Source organism: Rhea pennata, chromosome 1, assembly GCF_028389875.1.
Source record: "Rhea pennata isolate bPtePen1 chromosome 1, bPtePen1.pri, whole genome shotgun sequence".
Classification (NCBI taxonomy): Eukaryota; Metazoa; Chordata; class Aves; order Rheiformes; family Rheidae; genus Rhea; species Rhea pennata.
This window is the reverse complement of record NC_084663.1, coordinates 86985133-86999162: the sequence shown is the minus strand read 5'-3', so window position 1 is coordinate 86999162 and position 14030 is coordinate 86985133. Positions and strand designations below refer to the sequence as shown.

The 14030-nt window shown below is 39.1% G+C and overlaps 1 protein-coding gene across 2 annotated transcripts in view; it reads right to left on the bottom strand.

Moving 5' to 3' along the window:
- MAN1A2 (mannosidase alpha class 1A member 2) overlaps positions 1-14030 on the bottom strand; it is a 159195-nt gene that overhangs the window by 115484 nt on the left and 29681 nt on the right. For both annotated transcript variants that reach the window (XM_062594492.1, XM_062594501.1), the window contains one exon: positions 13355-13610. In XM_062594492.1, coding sequence (XP_062450476.1) covers positions 13355-13610 — 256 coding nt within the window. The remainder of the gene's footprint in view (positions 1-13354; positions 13611-14030) is intronic.

The window sequence follows — 14030 nt, the reverse complement described above, 5'->3', positions numbered from 1 at the left end:
GAAGCATCAATAACACGAACTCCTGATCTAAAAAGTGAGATTATTTCTATAGTTGTGCCAGACAGCATTTGTGCAGTGAAAATGAGAAGTGTTGAATTACCGTTGCAAGTAGAAAGAAAAGTTACAAACTTCAAGACACAAGCGAAGTCTCAGGCACTGACTGTAACCTCAGCACTAACAAGAATAGAAAGAAGGTGAGAATAATTGAGGGGGGAAAAAAAGACTTAATGAAGCCAGTATAGATCCAACTTAAGCTTAATAATATGAAAATAATTATCTGATCCAAACACAAATCAGTAAATGTGAAAAAGGCAGCACAGAGATTTCTGTGCCTGAAGTGCCTACAAAAACAGTTTGCCAAGTAGGCACTTTCAGTTTGACAGCATATCAGATGAAGAATTTGCTCTTTGTCCAGCACAGCACAATTCTTCTTACCAATGGACTTCTTACTCCTTCTGTTAATTCCAGGTGATAGCTCTTCTTTTTGACAGAAAAATAACTTACGTGAAATAGGTCCACTGAGTATCTGTTTGGAAAATGTTTATCATGAGATGGGCCCAAAAATACAAGCCAGCAAGATGCATGTACATCTTGGCAATCCTAGGAAAAGATGGATCTGGAGTTTGCTGTGATAGAGCTAGAATGGCAAGAAGCAGGACATGTCTCTGAAATGAAATTGCTTTTGTAGGAACACTGTATCTAGATGCTTTTACTGATTTTAGAACCTGTGTGCCTTATTCACGGGATCTGATCCTCTGTGATTGCTGGGAAATCAATTTTTTTATGATGTGAGAGTGGTAGTGAGGTCTTTCAAAGAAAATCACGGCTATAGCAATAAAAGGAGAAGCCGATCCTAACATACAGTGATTGAGAAGAAAAATTTTTTAAGTTCCATCACTACAGCAACGGTGGTTTGAATTATTGTTTCTAAGGACCCCTTTCCATTACCCCCCCCCCAAAAAGGGCAGACAGATAGCAAACAAAAAATCAGGGTTCTGTGCAACAAGCAAAAGTAAGTTTCTGGGCAAATTGATGAGAATGGCTGTGCCCTAGAAATGGGGAAGTATCCTCTTGCCATTCACTGCAAATGTGCATAACAGACAGCAAGATCGCAAGTAGCTTTTGTTTTCAAAGCAATCTATTCTGTTTAAAGATATGATTTCCAGAGATCATATAAACCACCTTCAACTTCTGTTTTTTAAATTAACCAAGGACTTGCTGCTCAACTGGCAGATTAAAAATTGGAAACTGCCTTCCTATTGTCTGCAGATACTGCTTTTTGGAGGTTAAGGAATTATCTTTTCTTTATACAGCCACTCAGCTTTTTGCAGAAACTTAGAAAACTCTTACAGATTGTTTTATTCTTCTGGGAGTTACAAATCTCTGCCTAAAGAGAAATTATTTCAGATACTGCTACATCTTTGCCTCCATCACTTACTCCTGAACAGTATCAGTGGAAAAGTTTGTTGGGGACATGCTGCAAATACACACTGGAAGCTAGGTTTTCTTCATTTTCTTGAGGAATTTATTAACAAATCCATTGCTAAAGACTAAAATGTATATCATATTAATACAAACGGAAAAATTTGTCCTTTTTTTGTATGCACAAAAGACTAAGGTTAAAATGTCTGATGGAACTAAGAAGGCGCAAATATTTCCCATTTGTGAGAACTGAACAGAAGTAGAAGTAAATGGTCTAAACTTGGAGACCTTATGGCAGTGAACTGACTGCTCAAATTTGAATACAAAAGCCAAAACCTTTCCCTCCCCCCTCTAATGTGGTGAATTGGTATTTTCAACTTTGTGTGTTTTTACTACTTTAAACAAAACTGACGGAGTCACAGGTTTGACTTGTCCTGTGTTAAAAAAAACAGGAATTTCCCAGATTATCTTTGTAAACACACACAACTGCACATCAAACAGAAGAAAGCTGCTCCTTTCTTCGCTGTCCCAGTCTTGCCTTTTCAGGTGTCAGTGTGACCATCTTCACCAGCCTATTCTGTATTTCTCCCACTTTTGTCACAGCCTTTTTGAAACTAAGAGATAGAACTGCACACAATATGTAAGATACAGGAGCACCTTAGCTTCATATAGTAGCATGAATATTTCACCTGTGTTGTTCTCCCTTCTTAAAATAGTGAATATTTAATTTGCTTTTTGTCTGATACTGACTGAGCACTAAGATGACCTTTTCAATGAACTACTGTAATCACAAAACCTCATTCTCAAGTGGTGACAGTCACATCACACATTACCATCTTAAGTGTGAAGCTAGGACTTCTCCCTCTCCCAGCCCCAATACGCACCACTTCACATTTATTTGAGAAACAAGAAAGGGAAATAGGAAGTCACTCACTCAGCTCTGTAAGATCTTACTGCAATTCTTCAGCCAGGCCTCAATTTTCCACTCTGAATCTCCATATCAGCAGCAAACTTCATCATATCATACTCATCCATTTTCCCTAAAATAGTTTCTTCATGTATCTCCATGTAACTCCATGCAATTTCTCCCGTGCAATTTATCTGGACTCTCCATTTCCTGCCTTCTAACCAATTTTTCCAGGCAAAGATGGGGATATAACACCACATCTCAGTTACCTAGCTCAACAGCTATTAGCAATGAACTTCACCAAACGTTTTTGTAACCTATACGTATCCCTGTATACGACCACTAGATCTCACCCATGTCTGTTGAATTTTTCAAAGTACTTCCATAGGTTTGTGCATTATGATATTGTTTAAAAAGAAAAAAAAATATATATAGCAAGAAATCATTTATATCTGTGAGCCCATCAATTCTAGTCTCTATTCTTGTTTCTGTTAGTTTCCCCAGTTCATTCATCCAGCACAGCAGTCTGCAGTTCTTTGATCACCCCTTGAATCCTTTCAAAAATTGATTTCATATTACCCACCTTCTAGTCCTCTGGTAACAGAGCAGAGAATAAGAACAGATATCAGTAATGCAAAAAAAGAAACCCAAATCTCAGTGCAAACTGAGTCACAGTTAACTGTTGCAAATCTCAGGTATTACAGTATTGTATCTAGAGATGTACCCATACCAGTCTATGTCTAAATGGAACAGATCTTAGGAGATTAATAAATCACTTTGCCTAACAATTACATTATGAAAATCAATAATTGCAAGACGTGATGATCAAAACTTTATCATCATCAAATAGACTTTATGCTAAAGAATGTAACAGGTATATTGTGTGAAGTTGCTATGGCAAAAACATGAAAGGACTATGGTAGAAATAACACAGAGAGAACTAACAATTATTAAAATTTTTACTATATTTAAAAGGACATTCTTGCAGTTACGGAGACTTTGACTGAAAAGTAAAATATACACTGTGACTTAGATCTTGTATAATTTAATGTTCGAGACCTCTCTCCATCCAGCTATCACTTGTGGTTTTTGCTACCAAAATCTTTGTAGTACACCAATAAATTGCATATAAAATACAAAATAAAAACAGCAACAAGGCCCATGAAACTTCATGGTGTGCCTCTTGATCTACTCAATTCTAAAGAAACGTAATTTACTTGGGGTTTTGCTTTTTTTCTTTTTGGACTAGTTATATTGCAGAAAGGAATTATTTCCTTAATTTTATTTGCATTTGAGTTTTATACACTATAAATACGCTAGCTCTTTGTTCAAAGTCAAGTTATTCTCAAATAGGTACTTCAGTAATGAAGACTTCATTGAATTTTTAATGTGCTTCCAATTACACAAGAATGATTAAGAATGACGTTTGAATAAGCCCATTAATTTTTTGAATATCCTCAAACACGCAAACTTGTATTCCTCATCAGTAAGGCATTTTAACAATGACAAATCAAAGCAAACTATCCAAGATACGCAACTGAAATGCTGCAACCACCACACTAAGAAAAAGTTGTATTCTCCTCCTTCTGTCAGAACAAAATGAATACACGAAGTTACAAAGCTTCTCACAGGCATAAATTAAAGACTTCCTAATGTAAAATGAAAATCAACTAAAGATATACTTTTCCTTAATAAGCTCATTCCTGTTAGTATGTTGGGAAATAAATCTGTGCAGAGCTATTCCTAACCTCCATGCACCAGACAAAGTGCTAATAACAAATTTCAGTCTGCTATATGCATAGAAATTAGTTTATTAACAGGAAGTCCTACGTCTTGATCAAAAAAATCCATTCTTACTTTATGCAGATTCCACTCATCCAATAAAGATAAGATGGGTATCATAACAAAAGTACAGGGAAACTAGCTTAAAGACAACATAGCTATGGTTTCAATATGCTGAACTACATTTGAGAGTCCAGAATATCTCAAGAGTTGGAAAACAAAACCACCTAATAAAACAAAACATCTATATGCAGAGAGCATCTACCCTATGAGGAACGGCTGTGAGAGCTGTGCCTCTTTAGCCTGGAGAAGAGAAGACTAAGGGGGGATCTAATAAATGTGTATAAGTATCTGAAGGGAGGATGTCTGAAGGGAGAGTGTCAAGAGGATGGGGCTAAACTCTCCTCAGTTGTCCCATGTGACAGGACAAGAGGCAATGGGCACAAACCGAACACAGGAATTTCCACCTGAAGGTGAGGAGGAATTTCTTTACTGTGAGAGTGACAGAGCACTGAGAGGTTGTGGAGTCTCCTTCTCTGGAGATATTCACAGCCCACTTGGACGCAACCCTGTCTAACATGCTCTAGGTGACCCTGCTTGAGCAGGGGCGTTGGACTAGATGATCTCCAGAGGTCCCTTCCAACCTTACTGATTCTGTGATTCTGTGAGAGTGTTATCTTAAATATTGAGGAAAAAAAATAGGTTCGTAACTATCGTGTTTCATTTTTATTGTGATCAAAGCCAGGAGCAGTAAGGTAAAAATTAGAGTGCAAAATCTTAAAGCAATAGATACATATATTACTAAAAACTGATGTCCTAAAAAGCTAGAAATATGAATAAGTTTGAACATGAACACACTCACATAAAAAAAAATGTTGTGTCAACGGAATGAAAACTGTTTCAGTTTGTTTTTCAGATGCTGAGAAGTCCCAGAAGAAGGCAGACAATTTGGTTAGATCAGAAACACTGCAATTACAAGAATAAGATTAGCAATGGAAGTCATACGTATAGTAAGTATAAAAACAGGAGTTGTGTTTAAACTAGGAAAGACGGGGAAAGGGGAGAGTTATAGAGACCATGCAGTCAGTAAACCAGGGCTTAAGTGGGGCTACCTCAAGTAATTGCATGCAGCTAAGGAAGTGTCTATAAGACAAGACTATAGAGAAACCTCTTGCACCCCTTCTGGAAAATCAACATGCTTTCATACCCCTCTGAAGAGCCTGTACACAAATGCATGCAGCATGGGGAATAAACAAGAGAAATTAGAGATCTGTGTGCCGTTGCAGGGATGTGATCTCACTGAGATTAGACAGATGTGGTAGGACAGCTCACATGACTGGAATGCTGCAATAGATGGTTACACACTCTTTAGGAAGGACAAGCGAGGAAGGGAAGGAGGGGGAGTTGCCCCTTATGTGAAAGGGCAGTTGGATTGCCTGGAGTTCCGGCTAGGGGTGGATGATGTGCACGTCGAGAGCTTATGGGTAAGGATTAACAGCCAGACTAGCATGGGTGAAGCTGTCGTGCATGTTTGCTACAGGCCACCTGAACAGGAAGAGGAAGTAGATGAGGCCTTCTATAGACAGCTGGAAATAGCCTCATACTCAGAGGCCCTGGTTCTTAACCTCCTTGATATTTGCTGGAGAGACAACACAGCAAGGCAAAAGCAATCCAGAAGGTTCCTGGAGAGCACTGATGACAATTTCCTGAGGCAACTGATAAAGGAGCCAACAAGGTGAGGTATTCTTATGGACCTCACAGTTACAAACAAGAAAGGGCTGGTTGGAGACATGAAGGTCAGAGGCAACCTTGGCTGCAGTGACCATAAGATGGTGGAGTGCAGGTCCTGCAATGAAGGAGCATGGCAAAAAGCTGAATCACAACTCAGGATTTCAGGAGGCCAAACTATGGCCTCTTCAGGGACCTGCTTGGAAGAATCCCATGGGAGAGGGTCCTTGAAGGAAGAGGAGGTCCAGGAAAGCTGGTTGATATTCAAGGATCACTTCCTCCAAATTCAAGAATGGTGCATCCCAGTGAGCAAGACGTCAAGCAAAGGGGCTGGAGACCTGCACAGATGAACAAGGAGCTCCTGACAAAACCCAAATGGAAGAGGGAACTGTACAGAAGGTGGAATAAGGAACAGAAAACTTGGGAGGAATATAGGGATATCACCTGAATTTGCAGTAATGGCACCAGAAAGGCCAAGGACCATTTGGAATTGAATCTAGCAAGTGATGTGAAGGACAAGAATCGATTCTTCAAATACATCAGCAACAAAAGACTAGGAAAAACGTGGGCCCACTGCTGAAAGGTGAAAGGGGCCCTGGTGACAAAAAACATGGAAAAGGAAGAGATATTGCATGCCTTCTTTGTTTCACTCTTTACTGCTAAGACCAGCCCTCAGAAATCTGAGGCCCTGAGGATCAGGGAGGAAGTCCAGAGAAAGGATTAGATTAGGGATCACCTAAGCAAACTGGACATACACAAGTCCATAGGCCTTGATGAGATGCACCCACGAGTGCTGAAAGAGGTGGCCAATGTCCTTGCTAGGCCACTCCAATCATTCTTGAAAGGTCATGGCAATCAGGAAAGGTGTGTGAGGACTGGAAGAAAGCTAGTGTCACTCCAGCCTTCAAAAAGGGCAACAAAGACAACCCAGGAAACTACAGGCCAGTCAGACTCACCACCAGCCCTGGAAAGGTGATGGAACAGCTCATTTTGGATGTCATCTCCAGACATATGGAGGAAAGGAAGGTGCTCAGGAATAGTCAGCACAGATTCACCAAGGGGAAATCCTGTTTAACCAATCTGATAGCCTCCTATGATGGCATGTCCGGGGAGATGAGGGAAGAGCAGTGGATGTTGTCTTCCTTGACTTCAGCAAAGCTTCTGACACTGTCTCCCATAACAGCCTCCTAGGTAAGCTCTGGAAATGTGGGTCAGATGAGTGGACAGGGAGGTGGATTGAGAACTGGCTGAAAGGCAGAGCTCAGAGGGTCGTCATCAGTGGCACAGAGTCCAGTTGGAGGCCTGTGGCTGGTGGAGTTCCCCTAGGGCTCAGTAGTGAGTCCCATCCTGCTCAATTTCTTCATCAATGACCTGGATGAGGGGATGGAGTGCCTCCTCAGCAAGCTTTGCTGGGAGGAGTGGCTGATTCAGCTGAGAGCTGTGCTGCCATTCAGAGAGACCTGGACAGGCAGGAGAGCTGGGCAGAGAGGAACCTCATGAGGTTCAACAAGCGCAAGTGCAGAGTCCTGCACCTAGGGAGGAACAACCCCTTGCACCAGGACACACTAGGAGCTGACCTTCTGGAGGGCATCTCTGCAGAGAGGGACCTAGGAGTCCTGGTGGACAGTAGGCTGACCATGAGCCAGCAATATGCCCTTGTAGCCAAGAAGGCCATTGGTCTCCTGGGGTGCCTTAGGAAGAGTGTTGCCAGCAGGTCAAGGGAGGTGATCCTGCCCCTCTACTCAGCCCTGGTGAGGCCTCATCTCGAGTACTCTGTCCAGTTCTGGGCTTCCCAGTACGAGAGAGACATGGAGCTACTGCAGAGAGTCCAGCGGAGGGCTATGAAGATGATTAGCGGACTGGTGCATCTCTCTTACAAGAACAGCTGCAAGAGCTGGGCCTGTTTAGCCTGGAGGAGAGAAGACTGAGGGGGGATCTTATCAGTGTGTGTAAATATCTGCAGGGAGAGTGTCAAGGTGGACAGTTTGTCTCCTCAGCTGTCCCATGTGACAGGACAAGAGGCAACAGGCAGAAGTTGGAAGTTGAAGCACAGGAAGTTCTGCCTGAATGTGAGGAGGAATTTCTTCACTGTGACAGTGACAAATCACTGGAGGAGATTGCCCAGAGACATTGTGGAGTCTCCTTCTCTGGAGATCTTCAAAACCTGCCTGGATGCAACCCTGTCTACCACACTCTAGGTGACCCTGCTTGAGCAGGCGAGCTGGACTAGATGATCTCCAGAGGTCCCTCCCAACCCCAACCATTCTGTGATTCCGTGCAGTATACAAAGACTTTTACATGATTAAATGTTTTTATTTCCCACTCTTTTCTCACACCCAAACAGAATTCAGGTGAAGAGACACTTGCTATTTTCAGGCTGACTTCCTAATAGAATAAGTGTTTATACAATCTTGCTGTCTGTACACATAATTTATCACATACATCTGCAGTATTGTTTGAATCTGCTGTCAAAGCTTATTTCATAGGGTCAGAGGAACAAGATTATATTGGGGATTTTGTAAAAAAAAAATATATATATATATATAATCCAGCCCCTTATTTATTCATAGGGGCAGCACTTAACATGCAGGTAGCTCTAAACCAGGTACACAACACATTGCAATTCATGCAGTCAAATTAGCAGAAGATAAAAGGAGGAGAGAAGAGTGTGATGGAACGTAGGTCAAAAATCCATAGGAAACCATGACTTCTGCTGCTTATAAAACAATCTGTTACTTTTCAACATTCAGCTAGCAGTTTCTGGAGCACTAGCGAAAGACCATGATGAATATGCAATTTCTCTTCATCACTTCTTGACGGTATTAAGCTCCTAAACTTCTTAGTACTCATGTAATTTATAGCTAATTTAGCTTAAAAAGGAAGCGATCAATGACTTTCAAAAATCAGTTTTGTTCTTAATTGCTTTGCATCAGTCTCTATTAAAAGATTTATCCTAAAATCTTTTTGAAATTTGATACAAGTCCTATCTATCTCTTACTAAAGCATTTTCTCACCTCTTAGCGTGAAAAAACGTTGTAAAATATTAACATAAAGCTAAAGAGGAACAGCAAGAATGTGTTTTTTCCTAAAGTAGTAGTTAATAAAAAACAATAGCAATTTTTGAAGACAAAACAGTAAATTAATCTACTAGAGAAGTGTTACGAAGTTTGCAAGGTAAGCTGATGAAAAAACTTTCCTTCTAAAAATTATTACACTGTATCAAAAATAATCAGCCAAGTCATATAACATATAACATAGTCCTCACTGGAACAGCTGAATTAATAGCTTTTTAGAAGAACAGAGAAAAATTACACAACTGTGAATTAGTTCTCACAACTGAGTATATGTGAACACTAAGACCATAACCAAAGACAAAAATGAGATGCATGTTCTGCTCCTTGTTTGTTCCATGAAACTTCCCTCTCTACGGAAAGCAGACGTTCCTACTAGATATCTTTCTAAAGCGTTTGAAAACTAAGAGCATTACACAAGTTTAAATTAGTTTACATGCATCTTTTTAATAAATATATATATATTTAAAATACGTAATACCATAAAGTCACTCATTATAGACTTCACTGAAGCTTTCTTTGGAAAGAAAAAAGTAATGAACCTTTTGTAAAAATGGCAGTAACTGGGTCCCCACGTGGAAATTTTCTATTCTTCTCTTGATTGAGGAAAGCCATGTGCACGTTCCAAATTGCCCTTAATGTTGTCCCTAAATTGCCCCAATTCTACATATTATTAACTGTTTGATACAATGTGAAATAGGCTGTGTAAGTTTGTTCCTTTTGTAAATTTATGCAGTCTAAAGCTGTTCTATGAGAGTGGAATTCCTCAAACATGAATCCCAAGGCATCAAAGTAAATCAGGGACAATTGCCTTTTCAACCCAGATATGCAGCCTCCAGAGAGCTAGGAACTTCTATGCAATTTTTGGTTTTGATCCAAACAACCATAATGCACTGCATGTCAGAAATGCTTTGTATACTGGGTGCAGACCTATATTAGAGATATTGTCTACTGGAACTTACTCTTTTTTGGTAACTCTGTATCTCATCTACAAAGACTATACTGGTTAAGGAGAATGGTGAGAAAAGATCTAAATGATGATTTCTCCTTAACAGTAACGCTGCCACAGTGATTGCATGCTCTCTTTTCTCAAAGTTTGTTTTACTTGCTATATAAACAGATCTGAAGTTACTGTTAATTATCAGAAGCTGCATCAGACTGGGACTACCTCATGTCATAGCCTATCCCCTGTTTGAAGTTCTACAGGAAAAGAAGATACTGCCCTCAAAGAACCAAGACCAGCTATAATACCCTCTCTGTAAGACACATTCCCTCTAGCAGCAAGCAAGAGATTTTACTTCCCTTTCTGTTCTTATCCTTGCTACTGAAGGGGAAAAGGATGTTCAGGACAGATGGAGGGCTTTGGCAAAGTCCCCTATACTGCTGCATTTTATAATGTCAAAACCACTGATAAAAATAAGAGTAGTAACACTGAAAGGTGTGAACCATTTGTCTTGTCTGTCTAGAGACTCATCTGTAGCTGTAAAGAACCCAAGACAATCACTCTGTGGGGAAGATCAAAGAGATTGTCTTGCCACTTTTCAATCTTATCACTTAGCAACGACATACAAATGGAAGTTAAGAAAACGTAGAAACTCAGTCCAAGTGGTATTAAGTGCTATATGCAAGTATCTAGAGAGAGAACAGAGCTTTGACTACTCAGAGCATTGTTGCAGGCAACTGCATTCAAGTTTCCAGTTGTTAGTTATCACAATGAAGTGCACTGTCAAAGCATCATATGCTCACTCCAACCAAATCCTTCCAGGTCTAGAAGAATACTCCTGAGTTATAAATAAAAAAGAACAGTGCAATACTTCAACTAGAATGCCTTGTGCATTGTGTTCTTTGCAATCATAGCATTTTCAAAGTGACCTCTTATCCAATCCACAAAATCCTCAAAGAACAGGAACAGGAACTACAGTTTTTCTATTTACTAGCGTATTTCAAGATGCATATTGCATTTCCAGAATTTCTGCAGTAATCTGGCACATACAGTTGATACTTTAAAAGCAGGTTTCAGACAAAGTATTATTTATCTGACACACCTAAAATATGTTTTATCTCATCTATGCTACATGCATTGCAATATAACAGATGCCAAAATTCAGAAGTAGACTGAGAGGCTGCATGAGAGTAACACTGCAACAATGGGGTCTTCACCATTGTGATTTGCCAGTTCTCACTAACACACCTTCCACTGCCATATTCTACCCTTTCATGCATCTAGCCGTAGAAGTAACCATCTGCTGCCCTGTGTCAAAGAATTCAATTCTAGAGATTAGCTGATAGTCACAGTATTAATAAGACCCAGTGAAGGCAATTCACACAATGCAGAGTCTTTCAGTCATGCTAGTATGATCCTGGACTGTTAAAACACAACGGCGATACTGTTGAAGGCTGCACAGTACAAAGGTATGATATCCTCACTGAAGTTCTTACTCAGGTGATAAATAATCCCATAAAATCTTTGGTCTAGCTATGATCAACTACACACTTCAGAAATCATGGAAGTAGCCATAATAATCACAACAAGTTATGCAGTAAAAGATAGCTTGTTGATGCAATTCACATTTAGGCTGTGTTAACCAAAAAAAGAAAAAAAAAAAAAAAAGTAATCCTCTTATAGTACAAGATTTGTAGCAACCAACAGCAGGTAAGAATAGAATTCCCAGAGATATTACTTAAACAACTCTGGTTATTTAATTGCAGCAAGACAAACCAGTGTACCTTCAGGTGTGGATCAACATGAATAGTCCAAGCTTCACTACTTATTCAAGTAAAATAGGCATTTGTGTTAGCCTATAGCTTTTCATATCTTTTCAAATCAGTTCTACATTCTGACAAAATATAATCTTAGAAATACACATTATTATCAATTGCAAGTACTAATTTTCAATTTTCGTTTCAATTCATGGTTGAGCTATGCAATCTTTAGCTAATGCTTTCTTCAGTTATTCATCACTGCTACCTTTGCTCAGTACTTTCATGTCACTTTGTCAATTCACTTACTCCACTCACTAAATCCATCAGTGGTAAACTCAAAGGTACTTAAATATAGTAATCTTTAGTTAAACGAAAAAGTGTTGACAGCTCCCTGACCATAGTGTTCACCATTCATGTTCATTCCATAAAAGACACTTCAAGAAGCAAAATGCTCTGTATGTTCTTGCTGGAAACATTCAAAGACTCCTCAGAGTTTTGAAAAACAGTAGGGTCCTTTGAAATCCACAATTCAGTGCTATCCTTTGGGAAACAGTCCTAACAAAGCATGATCAAGGGAGTCCAGTAATCTACACACAAGTTCACAGTCAAAAATGTTTCTATATTTGTCACTAATGGAAGACACATACCTCCAGAGGAAGGACTTGCTGTTTGTCAGGTTTAAACCATGATACATCTCCATGTCTACAGGCATAAACAGCTGTTCATTACTTGATATGAGTGGATTTGTTCTCATCACCATTAATACTCGAAGTAAAAATCCACCTTGGGTGATTTATTCACAGCATACCACATCCTGCAGCTGTTGCACTTCCCTATTGCTAGCACAAGTGTGTGACTATAACTGGGTTTTGTTTAAGCTCACTAAAACCCAAGCTGCAATTTAAAAGCAGATTCAGCTGATGTAACCACTGACTGCTGTGGTCCTGGTTACTCTTTAACAACAGAGCCTGTGCTCATCTGCCTCCAGCCTGAACCATGTCTGTTTGCTAACCTTGGGCATAAGACTGATTAAAAAAAAAAAAAAAACCACAGAAAAATGTCAGGTGAAAATAATAATAAAAAGCCATCACCAGGCAGAAGAGTATAATAAATCTCATAGTCAATCAGAAGTGGAAAGGATGGAGTCAGAACCAGCAATTCCCATAGCCTAGGATGCGACAGAACATGCCATGAACAATCTACATAAATGAATTCTTAGTTTTAAAACTATTCTTAGAGCAGCCATTTTAAGTTTACCAAATCATCACACGCTTTTCTTTAAGTGATTTTCAATTTTCAGTAGCAGACCAATTTTCTTCTCTCTTTTCACTCCACTTTTTAAAAATTTTAAAATATTCTGAGATACACCAGCCCCCTCCCCCCCAATTCTTTGAATGGAATCTGACAAAGACTGGGCTCTGTTTAAAAAACGTACTGTTGCTGTTTCATGTGCAAATGCCAAACTCACTTTGGCTTCCATATTACCAGTAAAGAAAATCTTAAAAAAAAAAATAACTGTTATTCAGTGAAATATTAACATCACAACTTCAGGAAAAGCATGCAATAAGATGCTAATGTTTATTAATACTAGATGTACACTTTTAACTTACTGTTTACTAAAAAGATTTACACTCCTATTTTTCTCTCTCTTTTTTTAATATAAATCAGAAGAGCAACTAGAGGGCATATAGATAATTGCTATCAGTCACAGAAATGGACAGAACTACAACATCACATTTACCTCTTTAATTTTATTCCTCTTCTCTCTGACATCTGGGTCTGTTGGTTCTCCACTGTTTATCCCTATAAGATTTGGTAAAGGAACTGGGGGCAGTGGTTTTCTGTCTTTCTTTTTCAACTCTTGGACTACTTTGTTCTTTTCTGTCTGAATTTCAGCTTGAATCTCATCACGGGATTTCTTCAATTTTTCTTTAGCCTCTTCCAGGGCCTTTTCATGATCTGCTCGGATCTTATTTCTCAGACGTTCCTCTTCTTCTCTAAAGAAACAAACGCTAGTCAGTCTCATTTCTTAAAATGCATTGATTACAAACAAACTCAAGCTTGAAAACAGAAGCCATACTCTGAGTTGGTTTATCCTAAGTGCTTGTAAAGATTCAAATAAGTTTACTGAAACATGCTAGTGCACATATATACTATACTATTTTTGCTACGAATTCCAACAGAGGAACTGTGCATGCATCAGCAACAGTGCTGTAATAAAACTTATTTTAGGGTTATTCTAAATTATGACTCAGAATCTTTGCTTGTCTATTTGAAAATTTTAGAGAGGAAAAGCCTTAGATCTTGTATTTCAACTACAGAATATGCACTTGTGTAACAAAACTACCACTCTATAGTACACTGGTGTATCTAATAATTATTCAGTTTTTTAGAAAACAATCAAAAGGGCTTTTCCT